The sequence below is a fragment of the Populus trichocarpa genome, chromosome 7 (genome assembly GCF_000002775.5).
Source record: "Populus trichocarpa isolate Nisqually-1 chromosome 7, P.trichocarpa_v4.1, whole genome shotgun sequence".
NCBI lineage: Eukaryota > Viridiplantae > Streptophyta > Magnoliopsida > Malpighiales > Salicaceae > Populus > Populus trichocarpa.
Genome location: NC_037291.2, coordinates 13,724,835 through 13,740,264, shown reverse-complemented (window position 1 = coordinate 13,740,264; position 15,430 = coordinate 13,724,835). Strand labels below are relative to the sequence as shown.

General features: G+C 29.8%; 1 protein-coding gene across 1 annotated transcript; it reads left to right on the top strand.

The window, feature by feature from the left end:
• Positions 1–6,471: 6,471 nt before the first annotated feature.
• On the top strand, positions 6,472–8,543 carry LOC7486056 (scarecrow-like protein 32). The gene has a single exon (XM_002309816.4). It carries the CDS (start codon positions 6,800–6,802, stop codon positions 8,147–8,149), a length of 1,350 nt encoding a protein of 449 aa, XP_002309852.4. The 5' UTR covers positions 6,472–6,799; the 3' UTR covers positions 8,150–8,543.
• The last annotated feature ends 6,887 nt before the right edge of the window (positions 8,544–15,430 follow it).

The window sequence follows — 15,430 nt, the reverse complement described above, 5'->3', positions numbered from 1 at the left end:
GGGGAAAATGATTTAATGAGTAAACTAATCATAAAAATTAATTAATTAATTAATGGTAAACAGTGTGACCACTAGATTACAAAATATTATTTTATTTATTGTAAAATATATATAAGAAACCCTTAATTATCTGCTCTTTGATCATTAAATTAAATTAAACAATTTCACTAATGTTCATTCATTTACTTAATTAGTGGTTTGGAATTGAAGTTAAACCTGTTTTTTATTAAAATTTAAAAGCTTTTAGTTTTAAATTAGTTATTTTTAGTTTAAAAATAAATTTAAAAAATAAAAAAATATATTATTTTAATATATTTTTAGTTTAAAAAAACTTTTAAAATAATCTTTATAACACCACCAAACAAATTCATGCTAAAACCATTATGTAAATTCATCAAATCATACCATGTGATTCATGACTTGAATAGAATCTTTCTTTTATTATTTTTTTTTTTTTTTTTGGAGGAAAGATCATGATGATACATGACAAAATATCACTTCCATGCTGGCTATTTGGTTTTAAAATGTTGATAGAGACCATATTGATGTATGGTGGTACGTACCTGATATATATATATATATATATATATATGTATGTATGTATGGCGTATTGAAGAGGGAAATATATGGCCTGCCGGAGATGAAAGGGAAAGAGATGTACATGCCTTCTTCTTGTGGTGGTTTTGTCACTTGGCTTTACATCATGTGGAGCCTTCATATGCCCTGAATTCGGTGGAATCAATTGTGTCCTGTGATCAATGAATTTGATTCCCACATTATTATTATGGATGGATGATTTGAATTTTATGAAAGATAGGTAAGAACATACTTATTTATTGGTGCTACGTACAATCTATTTATATGTAATTTGATTTAATTTTGACATGGAAAAGCTAACATGAGAATACTCTTACTATAATTCTTTTATCTTAATTATTAATATCCCTGTAAAAAAAATTTAAACCTAATAGGTTTTTTTACCTTAAAACCATACTTTCTTTTAAAAAAAAAAAATAAACGGATCAAGAGGAATGTTGTTGTTTCAAAACTTTATAGGTCTAAAAATTATTTTACAGTAAATAAATCAAAATACAAACATAAAAAATTGATCAAAACCCACTTAACTTAAAGCCTCTTCCTTAAAAAAACAAACAAAAATATATATATAAATAAGAAAATCTTGTATTTTATGAAAGGTTTTTGAATTTATAAAATATTCAAATTAAAAGCTTTTTTAGATCAATTTTTTATTATTCCATAATTTATTTTAAACAAGTCAATGTTTTATGTTAAAATCCTTCTCTTTCCACACCGAGAATGTAAGATCTTTTGGATTCAATTGAAATTCCTGTACGAGCTCTAAAACCATTATGGTTAGGATCAATGGAAAACCGAACGAAAGAAAGACAGCTGCTTGAGTCGAATCTTTGAGCTCAAATATATATATATCCATGTTCTTTAAAAATAAAATTTTAACAGATGTTTTTGCATTTCCCTACCGTCCTTAAATTAGTATTTCATGGGTCCATTTATTACTATGGGACATAAATTCAGTCCAAACATTGAGGAAGAATGTGCAAGGATTGTTGCAGAGGCAAATATCTGTGCATTTAAGTTGCCAGAACTGCAATGATATTGGAATATCTATTTACTTGTCAATTTTGCGCTACAATCAAAGTATGGAATTTGTGGCCTCAATATCTTGTCCACAGAATTCTTTCCGACAATCAAAGCTAGAGGGAGAACTTGCTCTCCCAGCTAGGCAAGCAAAATACCAATGGCATTGGCCCATGAAGAATCCAGAGAATGCATTCTCACAAACTAGAAGATGACAGCAAGTCCATCTCGAAATGTGTGGCAAAACAATGGACGACGAAGACTCTCTGTTGTCTGGTTGCTTTCACTTCATTTATATTTGTTGGGCTTGAGAGGCATCATACTTGCACATTCAGACAATTTAGCGAAGCCATTGATTAGTAGAATATTCGACAGATTTGGTTATTTTCATAGTCATCAGTCATCACACCTGTATCAAGATTTGATTTGACCTAAAACTAACTTGTATGGTGAATTGGTCGGGTAAACTCACGGGGTAACTTGAATGTGTCAAAAAATTGATATTCATTTTAATTTATTTTTAAATAAAACGAAATTGTTTGTATAAAATAATTGATTTTTTCTTAAAAAAAACATGTCTTAAACAAAAATTAAAAATAATTTTTTTTAAATTAACCAAATCAGATTTTATTATGGTTTAATTAGGTCAATTGAATCATCAATAAATCGATCAAGTTATCAAAGTTTATCTGATTTAATTCATAAATTATAAAAATAATTGTATTAGTTCCACCAGAACATAGGAATATATGGATTGGATTAGGGTTACATGGGATATTTACCACCCTTTGCTATTCCTTTTACCATTTCTCTTGGTACAGGTTGGTACTATACAAATATTTTCTACATCAATAAATATCAGCATGATTTAAACTTTTATACAGCATTTGACAGAACTATATATATAAATAATACCTCAAATTAAAGCGTGGATGCATAAGGTGACGTCCATGTCACTAGCTAAAGACATGTAAATTAATTTGGAAGTTGTCAAAGCATAATTAAGAGCATCAAGTCGTCAATCACTAAGAGTTAATACCTCCATTCAAAAAAACCAATTTTATCAAAGTCTAATAATTTTTAACAATGTAGTTGCGGTTGCTTTTCAAATAATTTTTCATGCCGAAAAGCATGCTAATAATATTTTTTATTTTTTAAAAATTATTTTTAACATCAGTACATCAAAACAATCTAAAATATACAAAACATACTAAATTTTTTTAAGACAATTTTCACCACATTTTCAATATCATGAAGCCCTTACGTTTAAGACAACCATTACAAGTTATATCATTGTAAATCCCAATATGAGAAGTACGGCATTTGACTCAAGAAATTCAAATACTGAAAATAGCAAGCCTCTCTCTCTCTCTCTCTCTCTATATATATATATATATATATATATATATATATATATACACTTTCTGTTTTGGTTTCCAATTATATGTAATGACAAAGCATATGGAATGATAAATTCTTGGAAGTAATTAAAGTTTGGGTGGAAATCACTATGTTCTTGCCGATTTTATATTGTCGATTCAAGTCAGCTTATGACAATATTCCAAAAAGGTACTCTTCTATCAAGTGGAAGAGGTGCTTTCATTGTCCGATTGATTTTTTTTTTTTTTTTTGAGGCAGATCCTTCAAATAATGCACTAGTTATTCATGCATAATTCCTTAGAACACATTCTCTGAAAAGAAAAAAAAAACCTCCTTTGACCACATACCTTTAATAAAGAACAAAATAGAGTTCAAGGTTTTTGGTTTTGTTCTTTCCGAGTTCCCATATGTTTGGAAATAGCGAGGACATGCTCGATCGTTTATTAATTGCAATGATCTGTTAAGCATTAATTGAAGAGCTGTGATATAGTTTAAAACCTTTAGTGACAGTTAGTTTGTTTTTGGGTGTAAAAATGTTTTTGAAATAATTTTAATATTTTTTATTTTAAATTATTTATATATATATTTTTAGATCATTTTGATGTGTTGATATTAAAAATAAATTTTAAAAAATAAAAAAATATTATTTTAATATATTTTCAAGTCAAAAACACTTTGAAAAACAACTGCTACCACAATATCAAACGGGCTTTTAAAACCTGTTTATAATCGCTATTATAATATAACTATTTAACAAGTAAATGAAAATTTAAAGAAAGAGGAATGCCATTACCTTTTGTTTGAGCCTCTAGTGTTACATATCTAACGACGTACTTGAGTTTAGCTCCTCAATAAATCGAGGAATAACTATGATAAATTTCTTTATTTTTTTTTATAAACATAAGCATAACTACGGTGAATACAAAATAATATATTAAAATAGAAATAAACAGTATTCAAATCATCATAATTATTTAAAATAAATCGAGAATATTCAAAATTTAGATCCTCTCGACATAAGATAATAAGATCTAAGTCACAAGGTCACATGTTGTTCTTTTCTTTAATTAGCAATGGTGATTACATTGTTTTAATAACCTACAAATGTCATTAATGGTTTGCTGATCTCAAATTCAGACGAGGCCAAGAAACTAGGGACTCGATCGGTCGACGTTCATGTGATTTTCTGCTAGTGAGTTTATATTTCAACTAGCAGTAATTAGTAATTTTATCAAAGGAAAATCGGAGACATGACTGTAGAACAAACAAAGCAAAAGCTTCCCTTTGCCAGTGATGGAAAGCTCCATCGAAATCAAAGGATTCTTATTGGATTTTCTTGTAAAAGTGACAAAGACGTATCCTCATGTGTGGCAAAGCACTACAGCTTTGCTGAAACAGATTATTCATTCGAAATGTTAACGAGACAAGTTATGTAATTTCAAATCAGAATCATAGCATCTATCTATCGTTTTTTCATGCTTTACTCTCTCTCTCCGGTCTAATCATGTTTTTTTAAAAAAATTCAGTTTCATATTTTTAATATAACAATATAAAAATAAATTAACATTTTAATATATTTTAAAATAAAAAATATTTTAAAAGTTATCTTCTTCCCCATCTCGTGTAAAATTACAGCAGAAGTTATGACTGGTCAGGTTATGTCATGAAAGCTAGAAATGTTCATACAGCAATACGAAGTACAGCTTGTTGTCATGTTTGATTTGCACCAAGTTACGCAGGAAATTATTTCTTGCTTTATTCGAAAGACGCACTCGATTACAAGAAAAAACTTCGAGCTAAGACATGATGAGAGAGGAGGAGGCCAGAAATTGAATCCATCAAACAGAATAATCAAATCATTTGATCATATTCTGTGACATCCAAAAACCGCCATAATTTCTCAGCTTTGTCAAATCATAAACTGTCTTTGGTACAACTTTGTTGGCCAGGGTCATACGGACAAGAATTAATTTCTTGAAATTTGTTCCAAATGATAGACCAAATAAAGCACGAGAAGTCCAAGCAATTTTCTTTTCTGCTGTATATACATCCATTCATATTATTTTTTAGTTTAATGTGGTTTTTCGGACCAGTTTGCACGTACCTCGACTAATTTCACGGGCCCTGAAGTTAACGATCATGTAAGTCTCCAGTGACCATCATATGAGCAATCACAGGGCTCGAACCTGAGACTACAGAGGAAACAAATCTCTTGGTCCCAAACTCAACATCCATTCATATTTATAAACGCCATTCAGTGGGATTTTCCTATCTTTAATTAATTAATTAATGTTGTTGTAATCATTATTTTTTAAAATATTTTTTATTTAAAATATATAACATAAAGAATAAACTAAAACAAATTAAGTTTAATTTTTAATAAATCAAATGTTGGTAGATAATTTTTTTAAAAAATAAACATAATTTAAAAAAATAAACAAAAAAAAAGGTTCATGGTAAAGTTTAATGCACCCTCATTTAGTTTTTGTTAAAATTTCTCTTTTTCCAACACCATATGTATCGTTCCACACGCATCTTCCTATACTCTAATCCCTAGTGATGTGGGTCAATTTTTGGCACAACCTGAATCTCATATCTGAAAAGTTCGTGGGAAAGTTTTATGGTGATGGGCATGGAGTCACGTTTTATAACACCCTAAATTCATTGTTGTGGGAAGAGGTCTAGTTTGTCTTTAGTTGCGGCATTACACGGTACAAGAAACAAAGTTTATCTCATATGCATCATTGTATACTTGAAAGAATGGAAATGAAAGGTAGCCATCAATCACTAAACTCAATGGCAAAAAAAAAAAAAAAAAACATTAATTAAACCTATTAATTAATCAACGGATTTTGTCTTAATTGGCATTCCATTGCCTTAAATTCGACAAAAGAGTGGCCGGCTAAGACAACTTTCTTAACCTATGCTCTGCCTATGTAGTAAGAAATCACAACAATCTCACTAGATTAGAGAAAATGAGTGAGGAGGATAATTAGCAACAGGCCAAAATAGCTTATATAAGCTACAATATCAATCCAAATTAGACCGTAATTATATATCCTTCTTAATGGGAGTTTAACAAACGTTAAGTAACCCACATGAGGCATAATATAGATAATCCTAGGTGTCCTTGACCCGGCATAGATGATTAATTTATCTCTTCTTTGTTAGCTAGTTTAGCTTGATCTCAGCTACATGTATATACTACATGCAGATATCCTTTATGATGAATTAATGGAACAAGGGTTTAGACCAGTAGTCTACATAAATTGATGGTAAAAATTATGCATGTGTGCTTATGCCCTCATGGATACCTTTCATTTTCAGCCATGTCTTTGATTTCAGTAAGGAAAAGATGGTAAAAACTAAAAGAAAGTGAAAGTGAAAGTGCAGTGTTTGTCTGCATTCTACTTAACCCTGGCTATCTGTTGTCATTTTAATGACTCAAGGTTCATTTATGTGTGAATATAGCAGATAAACTAGCTCTTAACTCCCCTCTCTCTCTGTCCCTCTGCAAATCCCAACATGTTTAGAGCACTAAAGTTAGCTATAGATGGATTTGCTAAACACAGACCTCATTTTTCTTGAAGAACTTTGGATCCACAAATAGATAAAACCCTAGCTCTTCAATCCCAACTACCAATATTCATCAGACAAGTGTAAAAAATGAACAAATCCAAAGGGCTTTCCTCTCTAGAATCCTCTTAGTTTTCTTTTGAAGCTACCACACCTTCCATGCACGTTAATTAAAATCAACAAAAACCCTAACACTTCTTCTTTTTTAGATCTCCTTTTGTTAGCCATGAAAACTGAACTGAGAGGAAACAGTAATACCTCCATTTCTCTACAAAATCCTAGTCTCTTCAACAACCCTCAAAGCTCTCTCTCCGGTGCACTTAATGGGTGTCTTGGTAGCCTTGATGGAGCCTGTATAGAGAAGCTTCTACTTCATTGTGCTAGTGCCTTAGAACACAATGATGGGACTTTGGCTCAACAAGTGATGTGGGTGCTCAACAATGTTGCTTCTTTGGTTGGTGACCCTAACCAAAGGCTCACTTCTTGGTTTCTTAGGGCACTTATCTCCAGGGCATCCAAGGTTTGTCCTACCGCGATGAATTTTGATGGTAGCAGCACAATTCGGAGGAGGAACATGTCTGTCACCGAGCTTGCCGTGTACGTTGATCTTATCCCTTGGCACAGGTTTGGATTTTGTGCATCAAACAGTGCTATTTTGAAGGCAATTGAAGGTTACTCTAAAGTTCATATCTTAGATTTTAGCATCACTCATTGTATGCAGTGGCCTACTCTTATAGATGCTTTAGCTATAAGGCCTGAAGGTCCTCCTTCACTTAGGATTACAGTTCCCTCTTGTAGACCACCAGTCCCTCCTTTTCTTAATGTATCATGTGAAGAAGTTGGTCTCCGTTTGAGCAATTTCGCCAAATATAGGGATGTTCCTTTTGAATTCAATGTGTTTGATCATGACCCATCTTCTTTTGCTTCAAGTGAAATTATGTCCCAAGAATCTTCTCATGACTTTCATTTCGAGTCATTGTTGAATCACTTGACTCCTGCAATGCTAGACCTTAGAGACGATGAGGCCTTGGTGATAAATTGCCAAAACTGGTTAAGATACTTGTCTGATGAGGAAAAGGGAAATAGTGTTCAAGATTCTTCCTTAAGAGACGCTTTCCTTTGTACAGTAAAAGGTTTCAATCCTTGTATTGTAGTTGTTGTCGATGAAGATTCTGATTTAAGTGCACCAAGCCTCTCTTCTAGGATCACTACTTGCTTCAATTTTCTATGGATACCATTCGATGCTTTGGAAACTTTCTTACTTAAAGATAGTAGCCAAAGGATTGAATATGAGTCTGATATTGGTCATAAAATCGAAAATATTATCAGTTTTGAAGGGGCTCAAAGGATAGAGAGGTTAGAATCTGGGATTAAATTAGCACAAAGGATGAAAAATGCAGGGTTTTCAAGCGTTCCATTCTGTGAAGACACAATTGGTGAAGTTAGATCCTTGCTAGAAGAGCATGCTGGTGGGTGGGGCATGAAAAGAGAAGAAGATCATATGCTGGTGCTCACATGGAAGGGCCACAACTCAGTTTTTTCCACAGCTTGGGTTCCAAATGGTTTACAGGAATAAATGGGTCTGGATTACTTGACGATAAAATATCAAAAAAATGTGGCATAAGCGGCTACATAATCTGGGGCAAGATGGTGACGGGGTTGGTTAATTTAATTTTCTTCCTCCAAGAAGGTCCAGATGAAGATCATGCAATGACAAAAGAGAATTGCTTTTCCTCTTTGTCAAGAGGCATCGGCAGTATTTTGAGAATGACCTCATGTTTACCTATGTATTTTCTCTCTGGGCATGAGCACATGGAAAGGCAAAGAGAGAAATGTACATTTTGTCTTTGTATCAGACAAAATCCTCTGTCACTTTGTTTTCCCATCCTTCTGTTTAAAGAGGTTTGAAAATAACTTGCTAGCATACCTAGCCCTTTCTTAATCAACATTGCTGTTATTTGTTCTTGATATATTTTTTTTCTTTTTAATTCCATCTTCTATTTTTTTTTTCTTTCAATTGAGTCTTTTTTAGCTTTTCTTTAATTAATTTTATCCTTCAACTTTTAGTTAATTTTGAATTGGTATTCATAACTTGTTTTGATTTGCTTTCTATGAGGTTATTGCAGCCTCAAACAAACATCTTAATATTTGATTGGTGCTTAATTTTGTTAGCATATATTTTTGTTATCATATCGTTAAGTGAAATATAGTTTAAAAAAATAAATTTATTAAACCCAATGAAGTCTATAATTCAAGTTACAAGTTTGGTGAATTAATTTTAAAACTTGGTTCGATCTAATATTTCATTGTTTTAATATGAAAAAAAAATATCATCTTGATATTTTTTTTAAAGTCAAACAACTCTTTTTACCTATCATCCAAGTTATTTTTGGACTTGTCAAGTCGACTGAGTTACATCAAAACAACTTTTACACCATTTAATTTGAAATTTATACTAAATAAGAAGTTGAGTCGAGAATTTTTAAAATTAACCTTTTAGATCGGATTTAATAACATTACTATAAAATTTTCTAAATTTGAAAAAAAACCTTTAGATTAAAAAACTTTGATCCAACCCACAACAAAATGTGGGCTAAGAAACTAATATTGTCTAATTCGGTTAAATATCTCATGTATGAACATTTTCAATTTTTATATGGAGAAGGTGGGGTGGGAAGCCTTAATGTCTACATACTCTTAGTTTTCTAAGCTAAGTACTCTATCTACACACAATCATGGTTGAAAGATTGTATCTATTATGGGAATCATAAAACTCAAACAATGTTCTACTTAATTGCAATTTAATGTTGCTCGTTAATGAGCGAGCTTCAACTCAAATCATCATAATATTCAAGTTTGCAAATCATTCCATTGCACTCTAGTTAGTTTTTCTAATTCATACTACACTTGTGATCTCACCAAGTGGATTTTAATTTTCGAAAAATGAAAACCATTTTTTCAACTTGATATATATATTTCCTTGCATGCTACAACTTAGAACCCCAATAGTTACAGTCAATTTAGGGTTGCAAATCAAGGTTCTTGAGAGAATTCTAATGAAGCCAAAGGGAATGCATGGCTCAAATATCGGGAAACAAAGAGGAACACTTTACCTACGTTTGAGTGACCAGTCACCTCCAAGCCCCAGATGTACAGCTAATTGGATGTGGCAAGACAAGATGAGGAATGTGATACCTGAGTCTCAACTCTTGTCACTTCATCAAATGGCATAAAGCACAGAAGACACAAGAGAAAATCTTGGGCTCTTTAAGGAGAAAAAAAGAGGGTAAACTATATTTTGGTCCCTATAAATTCATCAATGTTCCATTTCCCTCAACATAGTTTAAACCTCTCAATGCTATCTCTAGCTAGAGTTTTTAAAATGTTTCAATTTTTCCTTTTACTACTAAATAACCAACAAAAAGTTGACCTTTTTCATATTTTTGTTTTATTTACTTTTTTCGCATTTCTTTTCCTCTTAAATCCCCCTACATATTATAATTTCCCATAAAAACCACTAAATAACTTTTTAAAAAAAAACTCCAGAATCAAATTAAAATAGTTAAATATTTAATAAACATAAGTAAAATTGGAATATTTTGAAAATTAGATATAATTAAGAACTTAGACGCTAGATCACCAGATTAATTCAAGATTATTAATAACAATTACCAGATATAATTATTAATAACCCAAGGTAAAAAAATATTCAAACACCATATCAAATCAAGTTCCACTCAAGAGTCAAACATTAAAAAAAAAAAAAAAACAAATTCAAGCCATAAGAACTATAATCTGTTACCAGGAAAACGATCGAAAAGTAAAATTTTATCTGCTTGAAAAGATCCAAAATCAAGTTTTTTTTAATCCAAACTGTAACTCCAATCTTTGTATTTACTGTTTCAGTTTAGAAATATATGTAAATATACATAACTTGAGATAGCATTCAACTTCGATAATTTTAACAAGACTCCACTTGCTGCTCTCCATAAAGAACAAGCTCTTTCAAACTTTTTGAATAAAAAAGTGTCATTGCACTTATGGGCTGCTGTTGAATCTGGATATATAAAGGCTCTCCGTACTGTTAATTTGGGTAGGCTAAAGAGATGGGCTTACGTTATTGAGTGCAGCACTTTCTCTCCCTACACGTCAAAGCTCTCAAACTATAGGAAGTTGTGCTGGATAAGTGGGCTGCAGCGTGCAGGCTATCTATTTATTTATTTTTATATAGAAAAGATACGTAAATATTTTTTAATAAATAAATAATTATAAAATTTTGATCATTAACCCGAATAAATTTAGTAAACTCGATTAATTTAATAATATAACTAGAAAATAAGATATTGACAACAAATAAAATGAATAAATTAAAAAACAACAATTATTCAATTATGAAAAAGATGAATGTTTGTAAATATTATGAAAATATATTTTTACAATATTCCTAAAACATCTCAATGATCTTATTTGTTAAAAAATTAAAAATTAAATGAGAATAAGATAATAGCATAGAAATAAAAAAAAAATGAATCTCAATTCTCAATAAATAAAATGACAAATGACAAAATTAAAAAGAAAAAATTAAAAAAATTGACCCGAGTCTATTTGAGCCATCGCATAGTTGAATCCTTAAAAAATACATCCTCTGAAAGAACCGAACATGATAATTTTTCATCATCCGACTTGAGACAAAATCAAACTTAATCTATAACATTGTGGGATCGAGATAAATTTGTGGAAAGAAGACTGGATAAAATCATGAAATTCAATTATCAATCCAACCTCATATTAAAGGAGGGGGGGGAGCAACATGAACCTTTTAAATCCATGACCGAGACATGATATTGGGATAACACTATAGAAATAAAAGGTAAAAAAACAAAGAATACTAATTTCCAACGAATGATGATTGATGAAATAAAGAAAAATTAAAAATGATTGAAGTCAAGTAGGTCCAATCTTCAGAACTTGTAACTTAGATCGTGAGGTTGAATCACCTCATAAAAGGCTAACCCGAAAAAATAAAAATGTAAAATCCTAGTAGCCAAAATAATTAAGGATAAACTTAAAAAATCAAATTAAACAAAAAGGATACAAAAGAAAAAAATACAAATTTGAAAACAACTGGAACCAAGCTTGACACAAAAGGAAAATAAAATCAAATCATAAAAGATGAAATTGAAAAACAAATTCAATTAAGAAAATGATAAGAAAAAATAAAAATAACAATCAAAATAATGAGGATCAAATTTGATGTATAAATAAAATGTTAAGGGATGAAATTGAAAAAATAATTTCAATAAAGGATTCAAGATCAAATACATGTAATTAAAAGAACGAGGACCAAATTAACCTCGTAAATGATTCAACAACAAATAAATTACAGTAAAAAAATAAGGACCTAATTTGACTCAACAAACAAATAACTAGACTCTTTTTTTATTTTGCAGTGGCCATAATGTTTTCTAGGAGGGGAGAGAGGATAGGGGGAGGGAAGAAAAAACATGTGGTCCAAACTCAATCGCTGATCTTTTGACAGCACGCGCCTCACCTTCGTAATATATGGGGACGGTGAGATGCATTAGACGTAATCTCTGACAACGATATTCAAAGTTGTTTTGGCACCACATGCACCAATTATTTTTTAATTTAAATAATATTTTACATATATTAAATTAAAGACTCAATTACTTTCAATTCCACATTCCACGTGAGGATAATAATAATAAAAAAACAAAATAATCAAAATGCCCTTATATCCAAAGCTAAGAAAGATTATTTTTAGGAGCGTTATTGTACGTAAAAAAAATAAAATGAAAAGCCCCTTGTCCAAAGAAAAACTTTTTTAAAGTATAATTTAGTAGTTAATTATATTGTGCATTAAAGATATATAAATACCAACTAAACCTTTCCTTTCCTATAATAATTAACGAATCTTGTGAAAATAACTTTCTTACCTCTAAATTCAAATTAAAAGAGTTCGCTTTCTAAGATAAAATAGTAATTTCATAATAAAATGTAAGTATGTGGATAATAATTCAATGAGCTATTTTAGGTTTTTGTACAAGTATTCTCTCCTTCTTTCTTTCTTGATCGTGAACACCACATGATTTACCTACCATTTTGTGACATCATATATAGATGCATTTAGAAGTTGATGGAATATTTTGTTAGGTCAATTTCACTGATCACCTCCCAGCAGCTCCCACTTGTATCCTGTACATATCCCCTTGTCGCACTATGAAAATTATGCCCAGAAACTGCAAGGCATTAATTGAGAAGAAGAAAAAGAGACTTGAAGGTCAATGGTGGAACTATTATTTGGTTCCCCATGTAGCACATGAGCATGTGAGGACCATAAGGTCAAGTAAAATGGAAGAGCTTTGACAGTGTTCAACAGTATCAGATCAATTTACAGCCCAGTTTGACACTCTCTTCCCCGCATTAACTAGAACAGCTACAGCGAGGGGGGGGGGGGGGGGGGGGGGGGGGGTTGGGTTTGATTCGGAATATAAGATGAAAGAGATAGATGCATGGTAAAAACAATATGTTAAATTCGTGAAAATAGAGACTAAAATCATTTTTGTCATTGTTTTTGGAATAAAATGAGTGAACTTTTTAAAGTTTTTTAGAAAAATAAAAATGTGTGCTTGGTATTTTGATGTTTTCTTCTGAAAATATATTAAAATATTTTTTAAAATTTTTGATATCAATACATTAAAATCATTGATAAACATTAAAAATATATTAATTTGATACTTTTTCAAGTAAAACATATTTAAAAGCAGAAATTATTATATTTTTAAACACTTAGTAAAAATAAAAAGGACTTTAAACAAAAAAAAAACAAAGAAAGTATTAAGATTATGAAACTTAAACGTATTTAAAAATGGAAGTTATTATACTTCCAAATGAAAGTATTAAGATTATAAAACTTAAAATTATTTAAAAGCAGAAAATATCGCAATTCTAAATACTTAGTAAAAATAAAAAGGATTGCTTTAAATCAAAAGAAAAGAAGAGAGTATTAAGAAATATAATATAATGCTAAAGTTTGAAATTTGAAACAATGGGATCAAATCCAAGACAAAAGAGAAAGGCTCCTTCCTTTTTGTTGCCACTTCCTCTGCTAAAATCTTGCAAATAATTGGCTTTGTCTTTCCAAAGGGTAACATAAAGATCCCACATATATGATTTAATGTTTATAAATAACCTGCAAATCTAGAGATGACCTTCCTTGGAAAGATCAATCCCAGATTTTATAGCAATGTTCTAACTCCTAGCAAAAAATAAAATGACACCAGGAGTTTATAATTGATCTAGTTTGAGTTGATTTCAAATTGTTTTTTTTTTTTTGTGTGTAAAAAATTAAATTAATATTTTTTATGATTTTGATCTGCTAACATCAAAAATAAAAAAATATTTTTTAATATATTTTTAATTAAAATGTACTCTTAAAAAATACGATATTTTTGGATGTCATGTCAAACAAAACTTCTAAATAATAATTAAATTTTATTTTTAATTAAAAAAACATTATTTCCTAATTTCTCTCTCTAAATTTCTAATTAAAGAGGACCTTTCTTTTGTCTTTTTTATTCCCCTTAACTTTGAAAAAACTTCCTGATTCTCCACGAATACCATTGCTTAACTTTCTGATGTCATAGAAAACTTCACAAAAATTAACAAAAACACATGATTCATAGAACTTAAAAAAATAAAAGATACTGAAATATGAGAAATAATTTGTTTGAAATCCTAATATAATAAATTATTGTGCGATGGAATTCATATTTTTTAGGGCAATCACCCAGATTAAAAAAAAAAAAAAGAAGCAGCAAAAGCACTGAGATCAAATTAAAAATATAAATTCCATGCACGATAATTTTTGTGCTGCTTTTTTTTTAGAGAGAATAAAAAGGGAATATAAAAGACAAAAGGAAAGTCCTCTTTGATTATAAATCTTGAGAGAGAAAGGAAATAATGCTTGTTATGAATTTTTTAATTAAGAAATACTTTTTTTTTTACAACAAACCATTTAATTTTAAAAAGGTTGGATAGGCTGTAACTAAGGATTCAAATAGATTTTCAAGAGGAAGTTTCAGGTTTAAACTTTTAAAAAATAAATATTGTCTGAATTAAATCTATAAATTAAATAATTAAAAAATATCCATTTAATGTCATTGTATTATTTCTATATAAATTTGGTAAATTCATTCATTAATTTGTTCGGATAAAATACATGGTTTTCTTATGTCTTCATTATAATCAGTCCAAAGTCCAAGATATTTGGTGCAATTTTTTTTTATAAAAAAAATCCAACAAATAAATATTATATTTATACTTTATATAAATTCAATATAATAATAATAAGTGATATAATATAGATTCAACATCACCGAACATTTGATCACATAGAATTATAAGATTTTATAATTTATATGTTTTAATGTTAATTGATGGTAATTTTTATCTTATAATAATAATTATTGTGATTGTTATTAAACTCATCTAAATTTGACAGTTCCACTCAAAATCTAATTTTGATTAAATTTAATAAGAGTTAACTTTATTAAATTTAGGTGATCTAGTGTATCATTCCGTGATTTAATTAAAATCTGATTTAATTTAAAAATAAATAAATAAAAATTTAATTTTTGTTTTAAAATTAAAATGATATCGGTATTATTGAAAGAAAAGGATTACTGCTATCGCTGAAATAATTTTTTTATTTAAAAAAAGAGAAAAAGTTAAAAGGGCAATGAGCAATTTACACTTTTGCAGATGAACGACGTCGGTTTGACTCTTCTTTAGGATTCCAAAGGGAGATGATTGGCTAATGATTCCAGCAGGATCA

Excerpts from the sequence above, each read along its gene's own strand:
- LOC7486056 (XM_002309816.4), top strand. The coding sequence starts at position 6,800 with ATGAAAACTGAACTGAGAGGAAACAGTAATACCTCCATTTCTCTACAA.